The sequence below is a fragment of the Narcine bancroftii genome, chromosome 2 (genome assembly GCF_036971445.1).
Source record: "Narcine bancroftii isolate sNarBan1 chromosome 2, sNarBan1.hap1, whole genome shotgun sequence".
In the NCBI taxonomy this organism is placed as follows: Eukaryota; Metazoa; Chordata; class Chondrichthyes; order Torpediniformes; family Narcinidae; genus Narcine; species Narcine bancroftii.
In genome coordinates, this window is record NC_091470.1 from 105,994,344 (window position 1) to 106,008,567 (window position 14,224).

At 43.7% G+C, this 14,224-nt stretch overlaps 1 protein-coding gene across 1 annotated transcript in view; it reads left to right on the plus strand.

Moving 5' to 3' along the window:
* The first annotated feature begins 3,658 nt into the window (after positions 1-3,658).
* Positions 3,659-14,224, plus strand: part of gnsb (glucosamine (N-acetyl)-6-sulfatase (Sanfilippo disease IIID), b) — a 40,776-nt gene continuing 30,210 nt past the window's right edge. Inside the window, exon 1 of the mRNA XM_069917898.1 lies at positions 3,659-3,899. Coding sequence (XP_069773999.1) covers positions 3,783-3,899 — 117 coding nt within the window. The 5' untranslated portion in view covers positions 3,659-3,782. The remainder of the gene's footprint in view (positions 3,900-14,224) is intronic.

Sequence of the window (14,224 nt, forward strand, 5' to 3'; positions counted from 1 at the left end):
GGAGGAAAAACCCAACACCCAACCCCAACCAACCAATTTTCCCTTGCAACCGCTGCAATCGTGTCTGCCTGTCCCGCATCGGACTGGTCAGCCACAAACGAGCCTGCAGCTGACGTGGACTTTTTACCCCCTCCATAAATCTTCGTCCGCGAAGCCAAGCCAAAGAGAAAGAGACAGGAGGTCATGTCCTTCCTAAGTTTAGGGAAAAAAAATCAGATACAATGTTAAAGATGTAAAGGTGAATTTTTACAAAATGTGGGGCCCAATCATTTAAAGAATTCGGGTATTTGGATCCTCCTGAGTGGGGTTGTCCGGTTTCTTTAATTTCCTATGTATATTAGATATGCAAGTTTGCCTTGTTTAGAGGGAAGGGTTTGATAAATGGGGGGATTTTCCTTTTTTGTTTTCTATTTTTTCTTTTGAGATATTTTGACAAAATGGGTTTGATAAAGAATGGCACAAACAATAAATTCTATGCATGATTAAGATATGATTTGAGAAGTACAAATTATCTGTTTTTTCTTATCGTTCAGTCCATGTATTGGATTAATATGTATGTTTTTTAAATTAAATTCAATAAAGATACTTTAAAAAGAAAATAAAAAGATATATAGGTATATGTATATATGTATATAGATATAGTATATCTATACTGCAATCCACTGAAGAGGTACTGGGCTTCTCCTCCAGGAAAAACAAGGACTGGTTTGACGAAAACAACCAGGAAATCCAGGAGCTGCTGGCAAAGAAGCAAGCTCACCTTGCAAAGCCGTCCTGGCCAGAGAAGAAACGAGCCTTCCGTTGCGCATGCAGCCATCTTTAGCGCAAACTCCGGGAGATCCAAAATGAGTCATGGACTAGCCTCGAATCCAGCTCAGCGCGGACATTGGCGACTTCAGGGGTTTTTACGAGGCTCTAAAGGCTGTGTACGGCCCCTCACCCCAAGTCCAAAGCCCGCTGCGCAGCTCAGACGGCAAAGTCCTCCTCAGCGACAAGATCTCCATCCTCAACCGATGGTCAGAACACTTCCAATCTCTTTTCAGTGCCAACTGCTCAGTCCAAGAATCCGCCCTGCTCCAGCTCCCTCAACAGCCCTTAAGACTAGAGCTGGATGAGGTCCTCACGCGGGAAGAGACATATAAGGCAATCGAACAACTGAAAAGTGGCAAAGCAGCAGGTATGGATGGAATCCCCCCAGAGGTCTGGAAGGCTGGTGGCAAAATTCTGCATGCCAAACTGCATGAGTTTTTCAAGCTCTGCTGGGACCAAGGAAAGCTGCCTCAGGACCTTCATGATGCCATCATCATCACCCTGTACAAAAACAAAGACGAGAAATCAGACTGCTCAAACTACAGGGGAATCTCGCTTTTCTCTATTGCAAGCAAAATCTTCGCTAGGATTCTCCTAAATAGAATAATACCTAGTGTGGCCAGAAATGTTCTCCCAGAATCACAGTGCGGCTTTCGTGCAAACAGAGGAACTACTGACATGGTCTTTGCCCTCAGAAAGCTCCAAGAAAAGTGCAGAGAACAAAACAAAGGATTCTACATCACCTTTGTTGACCTCACCAAAGCCTTTGACACCATGAGTAGGAAAGGGCTTTGGTAAATACTAGAGCGCCTCGGATGCCCCCCAAAGTTCCTCAAGATGGTTATCCAACTGCACGAAAACCAACAAGATCAGGTCAGATACAGCAATGAGCTCACTGAACCCTTCTCTATTAATAATGGTGTGAAGCAAGGCTGCGTTCTCGCACCAATCCTCTTTTCAATCTTCTTCAGCATGATGCTGAAACAAGCCATGAAAGACCTCAACAATGAAGATGCTGTTTACATCCGGTACCACACGGATGGCAGTCTCTTCAATCTGAGGCGCCTGCAAGCTCACACCAAGACGCAAGAGCAACTAGTTCGTGAACTACTCTTTGCAGATGATGCCGCTTTACTTGCCCATTCAGAGCCAGCTCTTCAGCGCTTGAAGTCCTGTTTTGCGGAAACTGCCAAAATGTTTGTCCTGGAAGTCAGCCTGAAGAAAACTGAGGTCCTCCATCAGCCAGCTCCCCACCATGACTACCATCCCCCCTCCCGCCACATCTCCATCGGGCACACAAAACTCAAAACGGTCAACCAGTTTACTATCTCGGCTGCACCATTTCATCGGATGCAAGGATCGACAACGAGATAGACAACAGACTCGCCAATGCAAATAGCGCCTTTGGAAGACTACACAAAAGAGTCTGGAAAAACAACCAACTGAAAAACCTCACAAAGGTTAGCGTATACAGAGCTGTTGTCATACCCACACTCCTGTTTGGCTCCGAATCATGGGTCCTCTACCGGCATCACCTACGGCTCCTAGAACGCTTCCATCAGCGCTGTCTCTGCTCCATCCTCCACATTCTTTGGAATGACTTCATCACCAACATCGAAGTACTCGAGCTGGCAGAGTCCGCAAACATCGAATCCATGCTGCTGAAGACTCAACTGCGCTGGGTGGGTCACGTCTCCAGAATGGAGGACCATCGCCTTCCCAAGATCGTGTTCTATGGCGAGCTCTCCCCTGGCCACCGAGACAGAAGTGCACCAAAGAAGAAGTACAAGGACTGCTTAAAGAAATCTCTTGGTGCCTGCCACATTGACCACCGCCAGTGGGCTGATATCGCCTCCAACCATGCATCTTGGCGCCTCACAGTTCGGCGGGCAGCAACCTCCTTTGAAGAAGACCGCAGAGCCCACCTCACTGACAAAAGACAAAGGAGGAAAAACCCAACACCCAACCCACCAATATACCCTTGCAACCGCTGCAACCGTGCCTGCCTGTCCCGCATCGGACTTGTCAGTCACCAACGAACCTGCAGCAGACGTGGACATACCCCTCCATAAATCTTCGTCCCCGAAGCCAAGCCAAAGAAAGAAAAGATATAAATATATACTATTTATGAGTGTGTGTTTATACATAAATATTTTACAATTATGTGTTATATGTGTCTTGATATATATTTTACATGCTGGAAAATATGTAAAAGGAGGGACATAGCAGTTAGCTCAAAGCCTTTACAGCGCCAGCGATCATGACTGTTTGAATCCCGCAATGTCTGTCAGGAGTTTGTACATCCTCCCTGGGGTTTTCTCCCACTTTCCAAAATGTACCCGGGACGTAGGTTAGTTGGGTATAAATTGGGCGGCGAAATGACCTGTTACCGTGCTATCTGTGTGTCTAAAAAAATTATATTTTAAATTGAACATGAAAAGGAACCGTCAGTTGCAACAAGACTTTTGTTACATCTGCACATTGTGCTTTCATGTATGACAATAAGAAAATGTCATGGATGTACTCTGACAATAAATCGAACTTTGAACACTTTCGACCATCCTTAATGAATAGGCAACCCCCTCTTGGCAACTTCTTGGCTTTCACTAGAATAAAGCATTGGACCTTTCATCCAATGACGGGCAATCTAATTCTTTCTAAGTTTGGGTGCTTAGGGCTCAACATGAAAGTCTGCCGATGCTGGGATTGTATGCTAATTAACCTCCAGGGGGTGGGGCGGACCCTGGGGCGCAGCCCTTGCACAGCGATTGGTCGTTGAAGAAAACTGATACATTGTTGGTGCAGGTGATTGGGTGCGCGGACTGTCGCTTACACGCGCACCTTCTGTCGCCGCCTTAAAACTGTGCGCAACGGCCCGAAAAGGGTCGAGACAGGAAATCGGGGTGAGCGAGGCTGGAGTTAACCCGTTCGGTTCCAAGGTCCGCCGAGTTGCCTCTCGCTCATCCCCGATCATGAAGCTGGGAGCGTTTGTTGTGCTGCTCGTCGTTTGGTATCGGGTTGGACACTGCACGCGAAGGAATATCGTGCTGATACTCACAGACGATCAGGATGTGGAGCTGGGAGGAATGGTAGGTGGTTGTGGCTTGAAGTCGCTTCCTCGTTTCGAGGGTAATAGTTAAAAACACAGCAGCCTCTGAATTTCTGTATTGACGAGGAATCACCATATTTGATTTCGTAACTCCTCGTAGAAGCTTACAACTTGTCAACATTCCCTTCTATCCCCACTTGGACCTGCTTTGCAGGACAGGCAAGACGCGTAAAAGTATGCAGTCCCTGATCAACACCTGTATCTCCCCGCTGGACATCTACTTTGCCCCAGGCTGCCAGCACACTCGTTGGACAGACCACACGGTAGCAGGCCATTTCGGCCCACGAGTCCGTGCAGCCCAATATTTAGCCCCAATTAACCTGCACCCCAGGTGCGTTTCTTGATCCTACGGGGAGAACGTACAAACTCCTTACAGACAGCGAGGGATTCAAATCCGATCGCTGGTGCTTCACAGGCACGGTTGGCGTTGCGCTAAACGCCGCTACCCCATTCGCGCCTCCCTTTCCACATTACACTTCAGTACAGTCCCTTCGGCCCACGGTGTCATGCCGAGCAGTAGAGTTAAAAAGACTAAACCCTCCCTACCCTTATTTTGCTTTCATCCATGTGCCTAAGGGTCTCAAATGCCTCTCACGTTCCAGCCTCCATCACCATCCCTGGTAAGCCATTCCAGGCACTCAACAACTCATTTTTTTTGCAAAAAAAAGTTACCCCTTGCGTCTCCCTCTTGTTTAGAAAGTTGTCTATTCTGCAATAGATTTTCTTGCCTTTTTAAAAAAAATTGCAACCAGCTGATGACTAATTTTTCATTGAGAAGTTCTCTTTGTGTAGTTGGGGGTCGCTGAGGGAGAATTCTAACAAAGAAATAAATAATTTTGCTGAAAGCAAGCTGGTAAGCGAAGGATTGGTACAAGAGTTGGAGAGGATCTTGGCTCCTGGAGTGGAATCAATTTGGATGCAGCTAAGGAGGGCAGCTGAAATGTTGCTGGTGGTTGTATGAAGACCTCTGAGTAATGGGTACAGCATGGTAACAGGCCATTTTTGACCACATGCTGCCCAATTGCGCCCAATTAACTGGCACCTCCCGGTGCATTTTGAACGATGGGAGGAAACCATAGCCCCTGGGGGAAAAACACAGAGAGACATGCGGAGAAAGTACAAAATTCTTACAGACAGCATGGGATTCGATTCCTGGTCCTGATCGCTCGCACTGTAACAGTGTTGTGCTAACTGCTATACCAACCTTAAATAACCCCTTATTAATCACAGAGCACCGATGGCATAGGGATGACTTAAAGTTGTATGTGAGTGGAAAGAAAAAGGTTGAGAACTGCTGCATTACAGTTATACAAAATTTTGGAAAGGCTGCACTTGGAACACTTGGTGTAATTCCAATCACCCCACTACAGGATGGATGGGTAGGATTTGGAAAGGGTACAGAAGATGTTTCCTGATTTAGAGGGCAAGAATTTCAGGGAGAGGCTGGACATTAATTGGGTTTGTTTACTCAGGAGTGTAGGAGGCATTGATCATGAGAGGCATTGATTGGGTGGACAGTCAGCATCTATCCCCCATGCCACCCGCAGGATGAAAGCATCACACAATAGAGAAGATCTGTTGGGGGGGGGGGGGGGAGGAGAGAAAACTGAAGAAAATTATTTTATTCAGAATGGTGGTGCCTGAAACAAGCTGCCAGGAGTAGTGGTGCAATCAGATACAATGGTAGCGTTTGAGAAGCTTCTAGATTGCCACGTGAATGAGAAGGGGATGGAGGGATATCCATTAGGTGCAAGCAGCAATATTTTAGTTTAATTTGGACATCATGTTTGGCACAACCAGGCAAGCCATGGGGCCTTTTCTATTGTACATGTCCATCAAGCTAGCCCTACTTGCCTGCCAATATTCTTAAAATCTTTTATTGTTTTTCCCCAATCTACATCAGGCCAACCAATCCATTCTCCCCTTGGTTTTCTCCCTACTTTCTGGAATAAAGACACCACATATGCCTGCTGTACAATCCTATCTACTTATGTGGCCACTTTCAATGAGCTATGGACCTGGACTCTCAGATTCCTCCCTCTACACAATTCTTTAAAGCAGCCATTCCCAACAGGGGTCACACAGCCTGCATTGGGGGCCACATTAAATTGAAGGAGGGGGGCAACAGATTGAAATCATAAAATATTTTAATTTTTTGTGTTGTTGGAGGAGAGTAGAACAGAAGAAACCAACTAAACGTGACTGCTTCACAGGGAAGGGGGCCCATAAACTTTGAGCAGGTTGTGAATGGCTGCTTTAAAGAGCCCTAATTATGTACCCTTGCATTTTATCTGACAAAATGCATCACCTCATACTTGTCTGAAATTGATTATATTTGCTATTTCTCTTGCTCTATCTATAACTGATCTATAATTTTGTTGCATATTTTGATAGCCCACCAATCTATCATCTGCAAACATTCAAATTCCTGCTTGTGGAACATCACTGGTCTCCAGCATGAATAACAGCCTTCTAGCACTACCCTCTGTCTTCTCTGGTCCAACTAATTTTGTATCCAATCTATCAACTCACCATCAGCACCTTTTTAATCAGCGTACCATGAGTGACCTTGTCAAATCCCTTACTAAAGTCCATGTAAACCACATCCTAATCAACCATCTATGTCACCTTTTTAAAAAAAAAAACAACTTCACCATAGATCAAAATGTTGAGTATAAGAGTTGGGATTGTTAAGGTGAAATTGTATGAGACATTGGTGAGTCCAAATCTGGAGTATTGGGTGCAATTTGGTCCCCTAACTGCAGGCAGGATATCAATAAGATTGAAGGAGTGCAGAGAAGATTTTCAAGGATGTTTCTGGGACTTGAAGAACTGAGTTACAGGGAAAGGTTTGAGGTTAGGACTTATTTCCCTGGAAAATAGAAGAATGATGGGAGATTTGATTGAGGTGCATAAAATCATAATCTATCTGGATAGAGTAAATGCAAGCAGGCTTTTCCCATTGTGGTTAGGTGAGATTAAAAACCAGAGGACATGGGTTTAGGGTGAAAGGGGAAAAGTGCAAATGGATAATTTTGGTGGGGGGGGAGAAACTTCTTTACACAGAGTGGTGATGGGAATGTGGAATGAGCTGTCAGCTGAATTGGTAAACACAGACTTTATTTTGACATTTAAGAAATGGTGTCACACTTTGTGCAAAGCTGTTACAGGGCCATCCACCAGGATACGAATCTAGTGCTGTCTGTAAAGAGTTTGTTCATTCTCCCCTTGTCTCCATGAATTTCCTCTGGGTGCTCCGGTTTCCTCCCACCCATCAAATATGTACGGGGATTGTAGGTTAATTGGGCAGTGCGAGTCTGTGGGCCGGAAGGGATGTTACTGTGTGTATGTCTTTATATAAACATTTTTTTAAAAAGAATTTGGACAGGTACATGGTGGGAAGCATATGGAGGGATGTGACCTGGGCATGGGTCAGCAGGACTAGACAGAAAATAGTTTGGTACAGACTAGAAGGGGTGAAGGGTCTGTTTCTGGGCTGTTGTGTTTGATGGATTAAGATGGTAAGATGTGACCCGCCCCTTCTAGATCCATGTTGACCCTGATCTTTCCATGACTTTCTAAATGAGCATAAATCCCTAAGCATCCTTTCCAGTTGTTTCCCTACCACTTGTGAGAGGCTTACTGGCCTCTCATTTCCTGGATACTCTTTCCTTTTTCAGGAACCCAATACTGCAGATATGGGGAAGTTAATTTTAAAAAAAAAAAAGGTGACATAGATGGTTGATTAGGATGTGGTCACTCATGGAAGGCTGATTGCACCCAATACTCCAGATTTGGTCTCACCAATGTCTCATACAATTTCACCGTAATATCCCAACTCTTGTATTCAACACTTTGATCCATGGGGATGTTCTTTTAAGAAAAGGTGACATAGATGGTTGATTAGGATGTGGTTTACATGGACTAGTAAGGATTTGACAAGGTCACTCATGGTAAGCATGGTAAGCAAATATAAAATGCCTTGGGATTTTCTTAAATCCTCGTTGCCAAGGACACTTCATGGCCAATAGCCTGAATGTGTGCTGTACAATTCTGACTCCATTTGACTTGACTGTTGATTCTTTAGAACATCTGTTTAATAGGATACTATTTAATAGGATAAATGAGGGTATCTCTGGGTTCTCTTGTCACTAGTGAACTCTTCACTTGCCTCTCTCAATAACTGGGATTCCCTCAGGCTCAGGAGATGTTTCCATCTGAATACTCCTTCAACGACGCAATGCCACCTCTTTCTTGATCTCAGAATGCCCTAATACGTGAACATTCTCCTCATTATGTTCCCTATCACTGTCCTTGGTAAATTCTGATGCAAAACACTTATTTGGGGTGGCACAGTTGGCATAGGGGTTAGTGCAATGCCTTTACAGCGGTAGCGATCAGGACGCGTGGGGGGGGGGGGGGGTGTGGTGTTTGAATCCCGTGCTGTCTGTAAGGATTTTGTGCGTTCTTTTGTCTGCGTGGGTTTTCTCTGGGACTCTGATTTCCTCAAAACCTATCGTGATGGTTAAATTGGGTGTAAATTGGGCAGCATGGACTCGTGGGCTGAAATGGCCTGCTATCGTGCTGCATGTCTTTATATTAAAATAAATTAGTACAGTACCTCACCCACTTTCTCTGACTTCAAGTGTAAATTCCTGCCTTTGTGCTTGAGTCATCCTACCCTCTCTCTGGTCATCTTATTGTTTTTAAAGCAAATATAAAATGCCTTGGGATTTTCTTAAATCCTCATTGCCAAGGATACTTCATAGCCAATAGCCTGAATATGTGCTGTACAATTCTGATTCCATTTGACTTGACTGTTGATTCTTTAGAACATCTATTTAATAGGATACTATTTAATAGGATAAACGAGAGGGTATCTGTGGGTGTGTTTTGCTTAGACTTTCAGATTACATTTGATAGGGTCTTGAACAGATTTATGGGTATGCTTTGAGCAAAAGGATTTCCGATTCATTCATTGGTATGTATTGAAATAGATGGACCCTTGCTTTCTCTCTCAGGCAGGTGGTAGCAAGTTGGATTCCACGGGTTGGTGCTTGGATCTTGAGTATTGAATCTATATTGATGATTTGGCTGATGAAGTGCGTGTGACTTTATTATGTACCTCTTGAGGTTATGAGGGGCTCAGATAGAGTGCAAGAGCCATTACCAAAGGACATCTGTTGAAGATGAGTGGAGGAAAGTTTAGGGGAGACAGCAGAGGTAAGTTTTTGTACATAGAGAGGTGAGTGCCTGGAATACATTGTTGGGGGTAGTGGTGGTGGACAGGCACATGGATGAAAGAAAGAGGGTTATGGGTATGAGGTAGCTCACTTGAGGAATTTCTCACATGGGAATGAATCTTTGGAATTTATCCCAGGCCATTGAAATTCTGGATATGATGGTGATCTGGTGATTGGATGGAGAAGGTTGATGGTCAGCTGTGATGTTTATGAATAGCAGATCAAGTGTAGCATACACCATGGCCTCAAGTTCCAGTTGGTTGTTGATGTGTTGGAATAGGTGGTCCAACCTATGGTATTCACCCAGTGCTTTCCAATGCATTGTCTCACAGCTGTCTCTGTGGTCGACCCCAGCCTCTACCCAACCTTGTTGCATTTCTCCTTGTTCTCATTTTGTAACGCTTCAGTGTGTGCAACTTTCATAATGAATATGATTTTTAACATTTAATCCAGATTCATGCATTGTCTGGTTATCACTTGAGGTAAATGAAGTAGCTCAAAGTTTAGATTTCCTGTCAGAGTACATAAATGGCATTTCATGCAATCCTGCAGTTCTTTTTCTTGTGAGCGAGGCAGAATTTCTGATTTGATCAGAAAGCAGTTTTGCATGATTCCAAATGTGGGTTAATGGCACATCACATAGAACTTTGCAGAATAGAACCTGGCCCTTCAGCCTTTGATGTTCTGCTGACCAATACATTCCTACCAAGATTAAAAAAAACCAAAACTTTTCCTACCTTTAAAACCCTCTTTCGGTCTCCACCACCTCCCCTGGCAAAGCATTCCAGACACTCAGAACTCTGTTTTTTAAAAAAAAAAAGAAATCCCCCTGATGTCCCCCCTAAATGTTCCTCCCTTCACTTTGTACAAATGTCCTCTGGTGTTTGATACTCCTGCTCTTTGGGGGGGGGGGGGGGGAGGGAGGGAGGGAGGGAGGTGGAAAGGCACTGGCTACCTACCATATCTCTGCCTCTCAAAATCTTGTAGATTTCTATTAAGTCACCTGTCATCCTTCTACACCCCAAAGAGAAAAGCCCCAGCTCTACTAACGTTGCCTCATAAGATTTATTTTTCCAATCCGGGCAATATCCTGGTAAATCTCCTCTGCACCCTCTCCATAGCTTCCACATTCCTTCCTGTAATGAGGTGACCAGAACAGATCACAATCCTCTAAGTATGGTCTCACCAAAGATTTGTAGAGTTTCAACGTGACCTCTCAATCCCCCAACTAATGAAGCCCAGCATGTCATGGGCCTTCTTAACTATCCGATCAACCTGTGTGGCGACCTTGAGAGATGTATGGATTTGGACTCCAAGGTCCTTCTGTTCTTCCACACTGTTAAGTATCTGTCCCTGGACTCAGCCTTCAGGCTTGACCTTCCAAAATGCCTCACTTCACACTTAATCGGATTGAAATCCATCTGCTAATTCTCTGCCCAATTCTGCCTTTATCCTTTTGTAACCTATGACAACCTTTAACACTATCCACATCTCCTCCAACCGTTGTATCATCTGCAAACTTGCTGACCCATCCTTCCGCTTCTTCATCCAAGTCATTTCTAAAAATTCACGAGTAGAACAAGTTCTGCTTCTTAAACGCCAACCAAAGACAAGTGATTTAATGCTGAATGCTAGTGCACCCCAAATAAGTTTAGGTCTTGGGCCCTATGAGAGTTCATTATTTGCACCCTGTTGTATAACAGTGAGCAATAAAGCTGGAAAATGTGTAATTAATGTCACGCGAGTGACCCTGGTCAGAAATGGTATCCAAATGTTGCGTGTGTGAAAATCTCATGATGTTCCACATGCTGAAGGTCAGTCACCCTGTCGTTCAGTGCTACAGTTTCAGTTCCTATCCTGATCTTTTTTCTTGAATATTCAGTTTGGAAAGAGTTTTGGTTTTATGGCAATGATCATCTGCTAGAACTGGTGCCACACTGGCCTTCCACATGACAGACCCGTGTTTTACTCCAATCAAGTAGTGAGTTTGAGCATAACAGAAGCTTCCCCAGACTGGCGCTCCTCTGCAGTGCCGACTGAATATAGATTATAAGAAAAATATAGACCGTAAAACCCCTGTTATTCAGAATTCAAGCAGCAGGCAGCCTCAAGCTGCTGGTTGAAAATATTGTGGAAAATAAATAAGTTTTAAAAAAAAAAATTACTACTTTAAAATTGGCTTTCCTTGTTGTTGGCTCACCTATCACACAGCACGCAACCTCAGCCAACCAGAATATTCATCCTGCATCTACCAATCCCCATAGGTGCCAGTCACCAGGGTTTTTAAACTGCATTTTGAATATTATAATTCTGAAGCACTACTGCTCTTTGAGGAACCGTCCAAATATTGTAGTCAGTTTTGCAATGAATGCTGCACCATGCATGGGAGAGGCATGGTTAATGTAGTGGTTAGCACAGAGATGTTGCGGAGCCAGTGATCGGAACCAAGGTTCGAATCTGGTGCTGCCTGTAAGGAGTTTGTACGTGTTCTGTGTGGGTTTCTGATAGACATGACTGTCTCCTCCCACCCTTTAAAGCATTAATTGGGGTATTTGGACAGCACGGGCTCATGGGCCTGAGGGCCTGTTACTGTGCTGTATGTCTAAATCAAGAAAAAAAAGTTAGTTGATAAACTTCTCCTTGCTTCCTGTTGGATTTTGTTCAAAATGAAATTCTGGATATTGAAATGATCTGGTGGCTGGTGGAGGAAATGGGCCTGAGGAGGCAGGTCAGCTGTGATCTTTGTGAATGGAGCAGGTGTTGGGTGCACCGTGGCCTTGTACTCCTATTGGCTGAGTTTGTATGCTGGAATAGGTGGTGATAAATTGGCCAAATTTTCAAATTTTTGCCGATGCATTTCAAATGCACGATCCTGAATATCATGGACGTGATTTTTTTTTCTCTAAAAATAAAGTTCATTCACGATAAAATTGGGGCGGCACAGTTAGTACTATGCTATTTACAGCGTCAGCGACCCAGGTTTGAATCTAACGCTGTCTGTAAGGAGGTTGTACATTTCCTCTGGCCCCTCCTCTTGCCTTTCAAAACGTCCAAGGGTTGTAGGCTAATTGGGCGGCATTGGCTTGTGGGCCGGAAGGGCCTGTTACCATGTTGAATGTCAAAACTTTTTTTTTTAAAAAGAAATTGTGTGCAAAATAAAACTGCAGTCTTTTTTGCATCCTGGGTTAACATTCATGCATTCTATTTCATTACTTTGTTACATTAATTGTCTAATTTGGTTATTCCAGTGGCCCCTTGCAGTTCCTCCCCGTCTATTGTTTGAGAGGCTTCCCCTCCAGTCTTAGCCCCTTGGAAACAGTAGGATACTAGATTGTTTCTTCCCCACAAAAGCCCTTGTGTTGGCTGCGCCAATCCTCAGCACGTACTCCAGTAGCCGGGAATGGATATGGGGAAGAGTTCCAACAAAAACATCTGAAATCTCAGTGCAAAGTCTTTAATTACAGAGCCATCTTCTCTTTGATATCCCTCTGTACTTTCATTGTGGAGAGAGTTATTTTCTGTTTTTATTTTTGTTGCTTTTTGCAGTGTGAGAATTTCTGATGTCTTCCTGTTTTTCTTAATGGTTTTTGTGTCCATGCCTGTTTTTTTAAAAAAAAAAAAAAAAAAATTCTTGCAAGTTCACCATGCAGTCGTTGATGCACATCTTGTGTTTAATTTGGAGTATTTGACCTTCCAATCAAATTGGTTACATTTGTCAGAGAATTCAAGATTCAATTCATTGTCATATAATTACAAACAGTGTCATATTTAACAAAATTGCTTTTGCCTGCTGTAAGGCAAACTGGTTTGCCATCGGCAGAAATTGCCTGAAGCGCCCCTGATTGTTAGAGAAAGAAGCAAAGGAGAGTTACCCCCAGAGTCACCAAATGTCTGAGGATTTGCAGTCCAGTCCAGACCATCAGCAACCTGAGCTCCGGACCTGAAATGCATTCTGTGACAAGTGCTAGGGAGAAGGGATTTCGAGACATGAAGTGCCTTGATGGAGTGATGTGGAAAGATTCATTTTGCACTTGAAACGAATTGGTGTATCTCAAATAGGAATGCTTTTTGTTGTAATTATTTATTGCACAATGAACCATGTCAACAAATGTATTTAAAGATGCATCTCTTTAAATATTCACAGTGACTTTTTCTCTTTTTCCCCATCCCTCTCCCCCCTCCAAAAACAGTAAATATTGGACATAAAAAATACAATAAAACAATATCTTTATACAAAAGGAAAACAAACAAAAAAGATTCATCATCTAGTTATTCACATTAAATCTGGTTGTGTTTATCTTATAACATAACATAACAATTTACAGCACGGAAACAGGCCATTAGGCCCTTCTAGTCCGCACCGAACCAAACACCCCTCTCTAGTCCCACCTCCCTGCACAATGCCCATAACCCTCCATCTTCTTCTCATCCATATACCTGTCGAACCTTTTCTTAAATAATACAATTGACTCCGCCGCCACTATTTCTCCTAGAAGCTCATTCCACACGTCTACCACTCTCTGAGTAAAGAAGTTCCCCCTCATGTTACCTCTAAACCTCTGCCCCTTAATTCTTAACTCGTGTCCTCTTGTTTTAATCTTTCCTCCTCTTAATGGAAATAGTCTATCCACATCCACTCTGTCTATCCCTTTCATAATCTTAAATACTTCTATCAAATCCCCTCTCAACCTTCTACGCTCCAAAGAATAAAGACCTAATCTGTCCAATCTCTCCCTATACTCTAGATGCTTAAACCCAGGTAACATTCTGGTAAACCTACTCTGCACTCTCTCCACTCTGTTTATATCCTTCCTATAATTAGGCGACCAGAATTGAACACAGAACTCCAAATTAGGCCGCACCAAGGTCTTATACAGTCTCAACATCACCTCCCAACTCCTATATTCCATGCAATGATTGATAAAGGCCAGTATACTAAAAGCCTTCTTCACCACCCTATTCACGTGAGTTTCTACCTTCAGGGAACGATGTACCGTTACTCCTAAATCTTTCTGCTCTTCTGTATTCATCAATGCTCTCCCATTTACCACATATGTCCTGT